The sequence below is a fragment of the Melozone crissalis genome, unplaced genomic scaffold (assembly GCF_028551555.1).
Source record: "Melozone crissalis strain CALT ecotype California unplaced genomic scaffold, PUWL_Pcris_2 ptg000042l_1, whole genome shotgun sequence".
NCBI lineage: Eukaryota > Metazoa > Chordata > Aves > Passeriformes > Passerellidae > Melozone > Melozone crissalis.
Genome location: NW_026535820.1, coordinates 54,367,291 through 54,381,657, shown reverse-complemented (window position 1 = coordinate 54,381,657; position 14,367 = coordinate 54,367,291). Strand labels below are relative to the sequence as shown.

Here is a 14,367-nt window from a genome sequence, read left to right as displayed (position 1 = left end):
GTATTTCTAAATTAAAATCTTGTCAAAATTTTAAGGGATTTACCTCAAAGATCCTACTTTAGTGTTTTCCAAAAGTGTTAACTACAACCTAATTGATACAAACAATTTTAGTAATCTGTTCAGTGTCCATAACCTGTGTCTCTGTTCATGACTTAACACCTGGAGTTTCCACTCAAGACTGTACTAACTTCTTGATTCCTACAGTTTGAAGAAAGACAGCTTCCATCTGATATTGGGTGTTGGGGATAAAAAAACCAAAAAACCATCATAAATTAGGTCTGGTTAAAAACAAGGTCTTTCTCAGAAGCAGATTAAGCAAACTGGTAGATTCAAGTTTCAGGCCAAGCAGACACACCAGAAACAACTGTAACCACTTGAGGTAAATGCAAACCACCATTGACACATCTACTGCATAATGAAATACCATCAGTGACTTGCACTTAAAACAGTTACTTATATGACAACAACAAACCTTGTTGTTGAATGATTCTCAATCAGGTACCAGGCAGCAGAAAAGTTTTCACTTGTGAAATCAGCACTCATCCCAGGAAACAGTGACTCCAAATCTTTTTGAGGAAATCTGCCCCTGAAAAATGAATATTATTTTCTTCAGTGAAACATAGCCTTGTAAACAGTTTACAATGAAAACGTTCACAAAAACCCCAAACTAACAACAAACACCAAATAATTTCCCTGTAGGATGGGAACATTAAATTGTAACTCAGCTTGGAATTAAGTCTGCTATTACAGACAGATGTGACTGGGAGAGACTGAAATCTATTCTAATTAAAACTAATTTCACAATTGTGATTTCACTATTACACATAAGACAGAAATGTTGTCTGTACAAAATGCTTCTATTTAACTTTAAAATGGCAGGGCATGAGAAGTTTGGCAGCTTGTAAATTATCTCACACAATTATTGTCTATTGATTCCTGAGCAGCAGAAATCAGAGAAACATGAAAGAGAGATACACAGAATATACTTCCATTATATACAAACACTGGAAAAAGTATAATACTGAGTTAAAACAATTCTCTTGCAAAACAGAACACACTGATCTGTCTGTTCACCATACACAAAACAAAGAAAAAACAGACTTATCTCAAGAGACAGACAGCAGGTTTTGTAAGTTTTTATTCGTCTTACAAATGCATGAAGAAACCATGTGAGCCAATTCCTTGTGAAAACAGATTCTCTACAACAGCATTTTTAAAACTATAAGTAGTTTCTAAGATATTCACCCAGAAAATTTATTCCATTTACTTTAAGTCTGTGTAATAAAAATATTTGAAGCACTTTTTGATGAAAACACGACAAACTTCATCCCTCAGTCTGGACACACACTCAACACTTGGCCATATTCATTCCACCATGCACTCAATACATCACCAGGTGCACTCCCTCCTCTCATCTTCACCACCAGCTGCATCCCATCCTCAGAGACTAATTGTGGCAAACAAATTCACTTGTGGTCAGCCCTAAATGGGTCAGTCAGTTGGACTTCGTGGACTTATGCCCCTTTCAAGTGAAATATTCTCATCTATTCCAAAAATTTACCGTTTTTTCAGTAAAATTTTTCATTTTTGGATCACAACACCCAACTCAAAAGACAATGAAGTCCCTCTCTGATGCTCACAAGTTAGGTGAGATTTGCTGTACAATAAACTGTAAGCAAATGAAGATCTGCCATTCTTTGCATTTGAGAGCAAACTTGGGTGGGAGTAGCAATCCAGAGTCAGTTATAAAAATTACATTTAACACACAGGGAAAGCCATTTAAATGGACACAAAAGCAGTGATGTCTTAGTTTTAGGTTTTTTTTCTGTAATCTAAACATGTTTCAAGATAGTTAAAGCTGTTTTTATTACAAAAAGCAAACAGCAGATTAAGTGAAACAAATCTAAACGCAGGCACATTAAAAAGTACAATTATATAGAGAGGAGTTGTTTCCTAGAGGTTTTTTTTCATATCTAAATGGCCATTAGCACAAGCAGGTACAAAGGACCTACGTACACAATGACATGGCACAGAAGTCTTTCATCAGTAGCACCTGATTACAGCAGGGGTATGAAACAATACTTTTTAAAAACCAGAAAAAAATCAAATGAGATTCAAGGAAAAGTGATGACAGATATGAAAAGTCGAGATACAAGGAAAATAGTGCGAGAAACAACTGCAGCAAGAAAAAATGAGGGTCCCAACATTTGCCTGTGTTCAATGAAAAAGTGATGGTGTTACAATAAAACTTTAAGGCATAAGTAGCGAAATTCAGGATTTTAAATGACCTTAAATTTCATGAATGACAGTAAGCAGAAAATGCTGATGGATGTAAGAAGAAAGTTTCAATTTATTCTTAATTTGAAGACAATTTAAGATACTTTATTTTACCCTCCAATTAGTAAAAAATGCCCAGTAGGAACATGAACTTGAAGGACAGTACTTCACATGCAATACATAGTACAACTGTACAAAAAAGGACTTATATTCAATCCACACATGGTGACTTCTTTGTAGACAGCTGCATTTTTAATGCAAAAAAACAAAACCAAGAAAACAAATATGAGTTTTCGGGAGAGACTTGGACATTCTGTGCAAGCACTATTTAAGTGAATGCAATTGATACAGAAGTGGAATTTCGCTCATATTTTCAGAATTTCCATGTATGTTCTCCAAACCCAAAAGAGATACGTAACACAAAAAGCACACACACTAAAACATACCAATACCAAATGCTACTCATAACTGCAGGTTTGTAAGGGATATGCATGACAATTTAGGCTTATGCATGAGCTATGCAATTCCTAGGGGGAAAAATGAAACTATTTTTTAATATATATATAGAGAGAGAGAGAGCAAGATAGACTTGTAATGAATTACTGCAAATGAATCTTGTCTACAGACAGAGGGACACAAATGAAGGAATTTTTTTTCAATTTGATGTTTGGCTGCCTTGAAAAGTTATTAGGAGGGTTTTTTTTTCCAGCAGATGTACTTGTGTAGAACCATAAACTAACAATGCTTTTATCTGTGCAGACATATTTTAGACATAGTCACAACAGACTAGAAACATAATCGTGAATGTGTGAGGTATGTTAGCAATACGTTATACTGTATGGTTTAGTACTCTTATTTTTATCATACATTTTACCAGTGGTTTTCTTACTAACAGATATGCTACAGCTTGCTACATACAGACTTGCTACAGCTGTCTTCAAAATGAAGTGCACACTAAAATGCTCAAACTGAAAACAACTGTATTTCTAGAATGTCTGGCCAGATGCATCTAAAAGGAGACTGACTCCACATACACACAAGTTTGTTTCACAAACTTCCATTAGTAAATTAAATAAGTCAGGTTTTGGAAGTTTTTCTCATGAAAACTTGCTTACCGTTTACTTATAAACAAGCCCATTTGTGACTTGAGAAAGTATTTCTGGTTTATTCTTTCCAACATTACAGGGTGAAGATGAACCGGTAGCAAAAGCTTAGATCATGGCATGCAATTAAACTGTAAATAATTTCTCTGTTGATTTGCTCATTATACAAGAATCACTTAATGAAAAAGTGATCATTGTAAAAGATACTGGGAACCACAAATTGAATCCAGAAAACTTCAGAAAAGGAAGAGTGAAGCTTACTACCCATGACAACCCTAAGTATTACACTACCTTTAAAATTTCAGCAAAGGTACACATACTGGATTTGTACACTAGTATTTTCTGCTTGGCACGCTATTTTACCTAGAATAGAACTAGATCTGATACTAGACCTATAGTTAACGTTTTAGAATAGTCTTATAAATGCTTCAGCAACAATTTTAAATACAAAAGAATTTGAGACTTCACATAGTGGTTATATTAATGAGAAGTATAATAAAAATACATTTGGTTACAAGCCACGATACACTTTCACTTCCCTCAAACACACGTTGAGTGTAGTTAATAAAGTCATACAACATTAGATGTAGTGGTCCTTGCTTCCATGTAAAGGTCATGCACATTTACTTTGGATTTAAAACAGCGTTCAATACACTTGTGCCACAAGTGCCCATCAAGAGAAGTCCCTCCTTGCACTACTCCAAACTTCAGGTTCTGTATAGACTAATAGCAATAAACATAATTTCACAGTAAAGGATACACGGGCTCTTACAAATCTACAGAACTTGTGTCCATATACAGCATTTATATTCTCCAGAGATTAGTTGGAAATCTCCATGGGTAATCACAGCCTCGAAGCAGTCACAATCAAATATGAGCAACAGGATGCAACAGATACCAATTAACAAAGTCTGACAATGAATGCAGTTTAGTAAGCAGTAATTTTTCTGTAAAATTTGTTTTGCTCCCAGAACTTCAGAATCTTATAGTCATAATTTCAGCATTTTTGACCATATTTGCAGATTAAAGGTGCATCCCAAAGCAAGATATAGACACCAAAAGCTAACTTGAAGCTCAGTTCCACAGGAGTTTCTAAAAGGTCAAAAGGAGCAACTTTAAATAAACACAGATTCTGAATAGCAACCAGCATAAATAAGCTCCAGCTAGAGCTGCTGTACACTCCCCCCACTGTCTGGTACCAGTCAGACTCCTTGAAGCTGGCTTTGTACCAGCTGCACTGTGTTAATAATGCATGCAAAAAGATCAGCATAAGGGACACTGGTGTAGACTAAACACGACAAATCAGAAGGTGCTAACAAAGGTCTCTCCAATGGCAACAAGGCAAGGGTGCACTCTGGCAATTCCTTCCTAGTAGCATTGAGTTCATTAGAAATATGAAAACAAAGTAGCAACTGTATTTTAGAACTGGCAGAATGTGGTATGAGAAATCTACAAAGAGATTATAGGCTGTGTGCTGCAGCTGATGCATCAACCTAACAAGCAGTAAGTGCTACTTTATTTTTTAATATCATAAAGCCAGGACTATACTGCAACTCTCTTTTGCAGCTTTCAGAATTTTTTTGCATGCATCTCTGTGATCAAGTTTCCACACGCCCATCACATTCAATGATGAAATTTACTGCATTTCCATACAAGCCATTTAAAAATAAACATCTCGGCCTCCAGAAAGTATTTTCCTATCTCGTGGTAGCAAGCTGACGTTTACCATTAGGTGGCAGCGTAAGATCATCTGTTTCCTTCTCCCAAATGAACTGTTTTGGAAGCTGGCGTGGGAAGAGGGAAGCATCTGTATTGAGTGGGTGGATACAGAAGTATGTGGAATGTACTTAGCATGTCAGCCTTTGCTTTCATGTACGAGATGGATCCACCAGAGTGACCTCTGCTACATGCAAAACAACAAACATTATTCAAAAATTTTCTAACCACCACTAGGTCTGACTGATGTTACTGTTTTGCAGAGAATTAATTTCCTTAGTCTGACAGAGTAGTAAGAGGAGTCAGGGAACCCTTGGTTAAACAAGGACTTGTTGTGCAGGAGGACGAAGTATGTGGTACATCAGAACAAGCAATTCATTCACAAATATCACGTAGATCCAAATTTTCCATCAACATATTTAACCGGTGTCTAAGAGACATAGTCTCTCCCAGAACCACACAAAATTCTGAATGACCTTGTGCTACCAACCTGCTTTTGTAACAGCTCTAAATTGTTAAAACCAATAAAGTACTGCCACATTGCTGCTAAGGTCAGAATTTTCACACCAAGTTCCATATTTCTCATACTGAGACAGCTACTCTGCACACTTGTTTTTCTTTCTGCAACCTGTTTAAGACTTCTCCTGGAGAAGCTGGCAACCCAATGCTTGGACAGGTGTACTCTTTGCTGGATTAAAAACTGGATGGCCATGCCTAGAGAGTGGTGGTGAATGGAGTTACCTCCAGCTGTTGGATGTTCACTACTGGGATTCCCCAAGGGTTAGTACTGGGGCCAGTCTGGTTCAGTATCTTTATCAATTATCGGGACAATGGGACCGAGTGTACTCTAAATAAAGTTTGCACATGACAAGAAGCTGGGTAAGAGTATTGATCTGCTGGAGGGTAGGGAGACTCTGCAGAGGGATCTGGACAGGCTGGATTGATAGGCTGAAGCCAGCAGTATGAGGCTCAACCAGGCTGAATCTTGCTTGTGTCACAACCCCAGGCAGCTACCGGCTGGGGGCAGAGTGGCTGTAAAGCAGCCTGGCAGAAAAGAACTTGGGGGTGCTGGCTGAGAGCAGCTGGACATGAGCCAGTGTGTGCCCATATGGGCAAGAAGGCCAAGGGCATCCTGGCCTGTGTCAGCACTTGTGTGGCCAGCAGGACCAGGGCAGTGACTGTCCCCCTGTACTCGTGTGGTGGTTTGACAGGAAATGGGATTTCTGGGATGCAGTGGGAGCGCTGCATCCTAACCACTAGACCACCAGGGAGAGAGTATTTTCATGGGGGCACTGGCATTGAGCCAATGTCAAACCACGACAACTCGGCCCTGGTGAGGCCACACCTTGAGTGCTGGGTCCAGTTCTGGGCTCCTCAACTCAAGAAGATTGAGATGGTGGAGTACATACAAAGAAGGGCAACGGAGCTGGTGAAGGGTCTAGAGAGTAACTTTTGTGAGACACAGCTGAGGGAGCTGGGGGCATTTAGTCTGGAGAAAAGGAGGCTCAGGGGTGACCCTATGACTCTCTACAGCTGTCTGGAAGGAGGGTGTGTAGCCAGGTGGGAGATGGTCTTTTCACCCAAGCAACCAGCGACAGGACAAAAGGACACAGCCTCAGGCTGTGTTAGATGAGGTTCAGGTTGAACATCAGGAAGATTTTCTTCCTGAAAGGATCATCAGGCATTGGGATGGGTTGCCCAGGGGAGGTGATAGAGTCACTGCTCCTGGAGGTGCTCAAGAAATGGCTGCACGTGGCACTTGGGGATATAGTTCAGTTGACAAGATGGGGACTGGTCAAAAGTTAGACTCAATGACTTTGAGAATTTTCTTCAACTGTAACAATTCTGTGATTCTATTCTATGATTCAATGTTTCTGTAAGGATTCCTGGCTATATGTGCATAACACCACAGCCAGGAATACTCCCTGGGGAGGAAGGTGGCACAGACCTGCTCTGAACTGAAAGTGTGTGCAAAGGTAGTGATAGGACACTAAACCCCCTACTAAATATTAAAAAGCAGAATTCAAAGATTAAGTATTTTAAATACCTATTTTCTGGTGGGAATCAACTATCTCACAGCATACACACAACAGACACTAAGTTACATCAATGCCAAAAATCCCTTATCTGACTGAATCAGCTCTGTGTTTTAGAAGATGAATGAACAACTTTTAGGAAGGGAGGAGAACAAAAGTGTGCAAAAACTCTTGTGCAAATACATTTGTGACTTCAAGGGTCACCAAAACACATGGACCAGCAAGTTCAAGTTTCACTACAATATACTTGATTTTATTTATTAGCAAGTGAGATTCTTAGTTACATGACACAGGAACTCCAATTAACACTTGGAAAATGTGAAGGACTTATCAGGCAGCAATTACATATATTTACTACTTCTTGAACCTGCAGGCTGAAAGATGATGGCCTGAACATTATGTATACCTGTGGAGTTAAAATATCTTGACTGCATATATAACATTTAAAATATCTTGATTAAGTAAAAGAACAGCCAGGAGGATGACTATAAAAAGACATTGCTGTCTTTTTTGCATCCTTGCAACATTTGAATTTGAATATGAACGGACAATTCCAGTGCATATTCTGAGTATGTATATATGTTATTCCTACAATACACCCATAGGCAGTATTCTAATTATTAATAGAAAGACCCACTATTACAGATTTCCCTTAATTCATACTTCAAACCTTTTGTTCACCTAAATCTCTGTCACTCCCAATTAAACTCCAATATTCTGTCTGCTGAGTCTGAATAATTTTTTTGTCCCTGTCCATGCCTAATAATTTAGCAAACTGCTGTACTGAAGCTCTTCTTTTCATTACATGCAAGGTCTTTTTTCTCTTATTTCAAGGTCTCATTTGCAGCACCTTGAAAGCATCCACCTGAATGGTTCAAAAATGGTTCAAAATGGTTAACCAAAATGGTTAAAACTTTTGAATTTTAAAACAGATTTTAATTGGACAAAGTGCTATAAAAATGTTTTAAAAAGCCACAAAAGGAACTTTTAAAGCTAAGCATAACCCATATAAAAAAACAAAACAAAACAACAAAATCACTCCAAAAAACCCCTAAAACATTCCCATGCTGCAGCTTGTCTTTTCTGTATCATTTGCTAATGCCTGATAATCACTTTCTACAGGGAGAGCCTTTTTCTCTTGCAGTTTGTAGTCTAATCACCTTCCTCTGCCTTCTCTTTAATGTACTACTATATATTTAATTCCTATTCCATTTTATCACATCTGTTTTTCACTGCTTTTCTCCCTGAGCTTCTCAATTAATGTTTCTTTTGTTTACCACTATTTGCATAATCAACACAAGGCACTCCTTTCCCTTCCTTCTCAGCCATCAGGCTGCAAGGGTTGTAAATCCCAACAAGTCAGACCACTGTCAAATGCTTCAGCTACAAAATTAAAATACGTATCAATTTGCACATGTTTGAAGAAAACATTTAAAGAAACCAAAGGTCTGAATAAAAGAGAGATCCATAATGTTGCAGAGCCTTTCTGCATACACAACAGTATTATTAGGATCATATCAGGACGTCTTTTATTTTAAAGCATCCTAATAGCTTTTATCACTTGTAGTGACAAACATTCCTGTATCTAGTAATGGCTATTGCAAATTTTTTGCTTATTCACTCTCTTTCTTAGTTTATAATTGCCTTTTTTCACTACCTTGTACAACTTCTCAATACTCATTTATTCCATTTGCAAATGTGAGTTCAGCTAAACTACATGGTATTAAAGTTTATTTTATAGAAATAAACCTCACACTGCTCTAATTTATCAAGAAAATTATGGAAGATTTTCCATTGAGAAGGCATTCTTTAATTAAACCCAGAACGTTCATCTATAGTCAGAACTGTGCTGTCAACCATAGCACGAGGGCAGAGCAGGCTTTTCCTCTCTTTCCCCTCTGCACAATGCAGCCCCTCAATTCCTCCACACAACTACTTGTTTTACTGCTCAGTGATAGGTCTCTCAAACTGGTGCTTGCCATAATCTTCCTGCTTCTCCTGCAATGAACCTGGGAGATCAAGAACAATGAACTAGGCTTGATATGCTTGCCCAAATATTTCCTAATTCTCTCCCTCAATGAAAGATTACTTCCTAGCTGTATCTATGTTTCTCATTTATTTCTTTTCAAATGAAACTTTAGGTTTCAGTAATAGATTTTCTAATGTTTTCAGGAAAAAACATTTAAAATATAACATGATTGGTTTTCTATTGAACAAACATCCAAATAGACAACTCTAAATTAAGCAAATCCTAAACTAATGCAGTTTAAGTTTCTATATGATAATTCTTAATCTATCATATGGATAATGTCTTAACCATAAGTAGCGACTCAAGAGAATCAGTTAACAAAGCACTCACTGCTAGCTGCTGTGTAGCACAGTGGTTAAAAGGATTGTTATGGGGTTTTTAATTTACAAAAAGGTGAGGAAGAGTGGAAGAGTGACAGAAAATCTCCTAGTAACACATTGGAATACTGTCCATAGTATGATGGTCCAAATTTTGTCAGGGTTTGGAAAACTGAGGAACATGAAAGAATTACCTGTCAGAAGTTACACCAAAGGCTAAAGAAAAATACTTTAAGAGATAAAATCTCCAGTTTATTAAAAAAAATTGGGTTAGGACTTTGAAAAGAAAGAAAAATATATATTCAAACTAGGAAAGAAATGCACAGCCAGAGGCTGGAAGGTGGTGTGGGTCTGCTAGAAATCCCATATGGATTTTGGGAAAGTGCAGCTTTCTCATCAGAACAAGGTAACAATGGACACTGCAGACTTTTTTCCAATGCACTCCCCCTCACAAACAAAAGTATTCAGCAGATGAGACCTTAGTAATAATTTAATTTTAAATAGCCTTTTGTTTGGTAGAGCTGGCATCTTGATTGAGAAAAGTATTCCTGATGCTATTTCTAAGAGTTGGGATGGTTTGAAGGGTGTCCCATTTAAAGACCCCTAATTCCCTTTATCATTCGCTATAAAGTTACTATTTCAGACAAAAATGTCATAAATTCCACCATACTTAAGAACTAAAGTAAAGAAGACTGTGTGCTGGAAAACAATATTAGTATTTCAATAAAATAAACTAGCTGATGTGGTATAATAAATCACATTTTACAGTGCAATTTTAGCAACAGATAGCAATCTAATATCCTTAAAAGCCCCATGAAACTCAAATGCAACAGTAGGTATTCCATAACTACAATGAATAAATCTGAAGCCTTAGGTTATTTACCAATCCTCAAAATCTAAACATCACTGAGGTTCAATATATTAGGCTTTTAGATTATCTACAGTTCTAATTGATGATCCAAAATAGAGGATTATCAAGTAGGATACAACTTCCACTAACAACTCAGAGTACTGAATAGAATACTAGCAGCTAATAGATGTATGTGTTTTTAAATCTTTCCCTGCCCTGCAGACCATTAAACTTCCCTGGAATTCACAAAGACACATAGAGAGAAAAGCACTAAAGAAGTGGATTAAAGGCATTTGGTACTCACTTGTCTATCTCAATACCGAGCGGATTAGCTGGACGTAAGGACAAGGGGGGAATCCCTTTGTTCCTGTCAGTGCGCATGTCATAATAGTTCATTTCATCCACCCAGACAGCAGACTGATCCAAGATACCTAGAGAAAACAAAGCACAGATCCTTAAAACAACAAGGGCAGTCCAGCACCATCAACTTCTAACATACTGAATTAATTTGAAAAATCCTGATAAATATAAAATGCATGCCTAGGTAATATATTGAAAGATACATGGCAAAACAACCTGGATGCAATTATGCTAAATTATTTTATTATAGCTGCTGAAAAGGTATTCATGGCTGGGCATCAAACATTATCCTTTTGCAGAGCGCACAGTTTCACGTACATTAGAAGCTTTTTCCTGACCACAAAGTACTAGTATTTTCATTCCTGCAAGTATTTTGGTTTCTGTCCAAACCTTGTTATCTGCTACTTTCCAAAGAGCAATTAACTGAAAGTCTTCTCATTTGCATATTTTAGGGAAGATTCTTTTTCTGTCCCATTTGCTATCCAAAAGGTAACTGAACTTTGGCCACATGCCAAGATAAATGACTTCAAGGACACAGAACTGACTTTGCTTCCAGTGCCTTAGCACAGCCAATGCATAAAGGTGAGGCACAATATGTCCTGGAATCTCAGCTGAAAATGGAGCCAGCCATACCCTTGGCCTTGCCCTCCTTTAACATACCTATCAGATGCAACACCAGAAATTACTCCAACCCCACATTTTCAAATATGAATTCTTCTCTCACATCACCAAAAGCTCCACTGCGTAACATTTGCACTTATACATTTCACCTTTCTATTATTAAGATATTAGTGCAGCTTGGGAGAAATCACATGTTATTTAACAGTCACTGAAGGGCTGAGAATAAGAGCCTAAAACAGTTCTTGTGGGAACTCTTGTGTTAGGAAAGATAACCAGCTCATCAATGAGGGGTTCTGAGAGAAACATTTTCAATCCACAGGGTATTTAGACTGGATTCTAGGTTAAGCAGAGGTCCTAGACCGCTTGGCAAAATAATTTCAATGGTTAAGCATCTCATGAGAAATAAGACCTTGTCTTGCAGGATGGTTTGAATTACAAATAAGAAATGTCACTGATGACTCAACTTTCTTTAAAGGATTAACTGTCAGCTCAGGATTTAGGTTTAAAGCTCATGAGCTGGTCCAGACTTTGTATTTATCTACTACACTTAGGAGTAATTACTAGATCTGTTATTAAGTTTTCTAAAATTTCAGAAGTTTAGAACTATTCCATAAAGAAAAGGATAAAGATCCTTCATCGCTGCAGATTTTATCAAGATATTGAGAAAAGAATAATTTTACCTATACTCTGAGTTTCTATCTCTCTCTCTCTCTCTATATATATATATATGGATATTTCATTTATATACTCTGCATTTTCTAAACAACTGAAAATTGTCCTGAGGTGTATCCATTTCAAACATACATTTTATACAAAGGCATTCAGTCATATATTTTCTTAGCAAAGAAAATAGATGTGGATTTGAACAAGAAATGTACCTATTTTTTCAGGTTTAAGAAGTTTGAAGGAAACAGTTGAAGTTCCTCTGCCACCAGACTTTGTAGTAACAATGATGTCTCCCTTGTCATTTTTAGCTTGTCCAACTCGACACACAATTTTACTTGCAGACATCCATTCTGCAGTGAGGAGACAGTTGTGCCCACAGATTGTTAAACCTGGGAAGAAGAAAAAAAAAAGAAACATAATTCTATTAATAGAAGTATCTTTTGAAATTCTGCAATGCAAATTCATTTATGATGCTACATGTGTTTTACATAAATATATAATCCTTCACCAGTCCCCTACAGTCAATTACAGTCAAGAAAACACAAATACATTTTTCAGATGTTTCCTAGGTGACTTCAGGTCTTTTGTCCCAGTGACAATTCATGAGATACAAGCAGTGCAGTTTGAAACTTATTTAATCTCTTCCACCACTTTTGGGCTACTGCAACTTTTACTTCACATAGAACAATAGATTTTCAGTCTGCAAGACACTGGAGAACTGCTGTTAAGTATTGCATTTCTGTGAAACTTCCCTTAAAAGCTGCACACAGCAAACTTTTCACAAGTTCAGTCTATATGACTTTGCACAGAAAAAAAAAAAGACTCTCTGTAAAATATTTACAATGAACAATGTTCCTTCAACCTTATTTGTTTAGCAGTACTTCAGTGGATGCAGAAGGCTGTTTTGGCTGAAGTAGTATTAATTGACAAATATTCCATCCCAACCTCTTCTATAAAAAATCCACAATGCAAGACTGATTCTGATTAATAAACTGTCCTTGTTATATAAAAGAATAATCATGTAATGCTCATCTATCCCCTATTCTACACTTTCTCACAAGAAGGATGACAAACTATGAAATACAAGGAGGTCTTTTCTCATAGGAAGAGACTGACAAGCTTCAGTGCTCAAGAACACCTCTCATGACTTAAGAGCCAAGGTGCACCTTAATCTAAGGTCCAAGGCCTCCTGAGATTTCACATCAAATCGGTCTGATCAATCAAATCAATCATGAACTGATCACAACCAACTGATTGGTTCTGGTCAGATCAGGACCCTGGATGCTGGAATAGATGGATTATTTTCTCAGATGTAGAACAATTTCCATATTCATAGCTGGAGTTCTGCTGTCCTGGAAAACTGGCAAGATCCTAACTGCCCTAGTATCAATTTGAAGAACAACTTCATTAGGTTCTTCTTAAATAACACCCTTAGCCAGAAACATTTTGCCTTGTGTCCAAAAGAACAAGGCTGTACTAGTGTGTTGGCTGTACTGGAGTATAATTTAGTCAGGCAGAGCAGTTCCTCCCCTGCTGGCTTGACTTTTGTTTTTAATTTCTAGAAAGCTCTGACCAATTTAGAAAATACTTAGAGACAGAAAAAGGTCAGCATATGTGGCTTAGTACCAAAGCTTCACACTTATTTTGTCTCACAATTTAAGTCTCTGACATGACACAGCAGAGAAATTTGGCAGTTTTCATGGCTGTCAGACATAAAAATGCATTACTCCCTGCCAAAAACTATTTTGGAAATGAAATCCAAAAATGAAAAAAATGGCAAGGCACTGAAACTTATTACAACTGAAATTAATTTTACTTGAGAAAGGACAGTAGATTTGCTTCTTAAATATTCTTTCTGAATAAAATGTGGGGAGTGGGATGAAATACGATATACAAACAGAAAGGCTTAAAAAATATTTTGCTTATTTACTCATAAAATTTTAATCAGGTTTTAGTTTCATGGGAGAAAGAAAAATCCCCATATATTAGAATGCATATTACATACATGCAATAATATAACCTTATGCTATATTGTTATATTATTACATCTCTTACAGTTTTATGCTTGCATCTTCTCTAAAGGAAAAAAGACTGTGATAGGAACTAACACTAACTGAAATACTTTGCCCAAACAATTTATAAAGATGTTTTCACCCTGTATTTTCTGAATTTATGGTTCAATTGAACAATACTTTAAAATCCAGAACTAAGCTATAGTAACTGTTTCAAGATCCTTGTATCAATTATTGTCTACTCATCAGAGGTTCCAAAAGCTCTCAAGACATCAAGATACAAGGTCCAATACTTTTGAAATGGTAGGAAATGGCCTTTGCCTATATCTTAAAAATGCAAAAGGAACTTAAGTCTCTATCAAGATTTTATATACCATATG

General features: G+C 37.0%; 1 protein-coding gene across 2 annotated transcripts in view; it reads right to left on the bottom strand.

Moving 5' to 3' along the window:
* EXOC2 (exocyst complex component 2) overlaps positions 1-14,367 on the bottom strand; it is a 125,346-nt gene that overhangs the window by 94,409 nt on the left and 16,570 nt on the right. For both annotated transcript variants that reach the window (XM_054284963.1, XM_054284964.1), the window contains exons 3-5: positions 12,188-12,364; positions 10,633-10,759; positions 473-586 (exon numbers count right to left, since the gene is read on the bottom strand). In XM_054284963.1, coding sequence (XP_054140938.1) covers positions 473-586; positions 10,633-10,759; positions 12,188-12,364 — 418 coding nt within the window. The remainder of the gene's footprint in view (positions 1-472; positions 587-10,632; positions 10,760-12,187; positions 12,365-14,367) is intronic.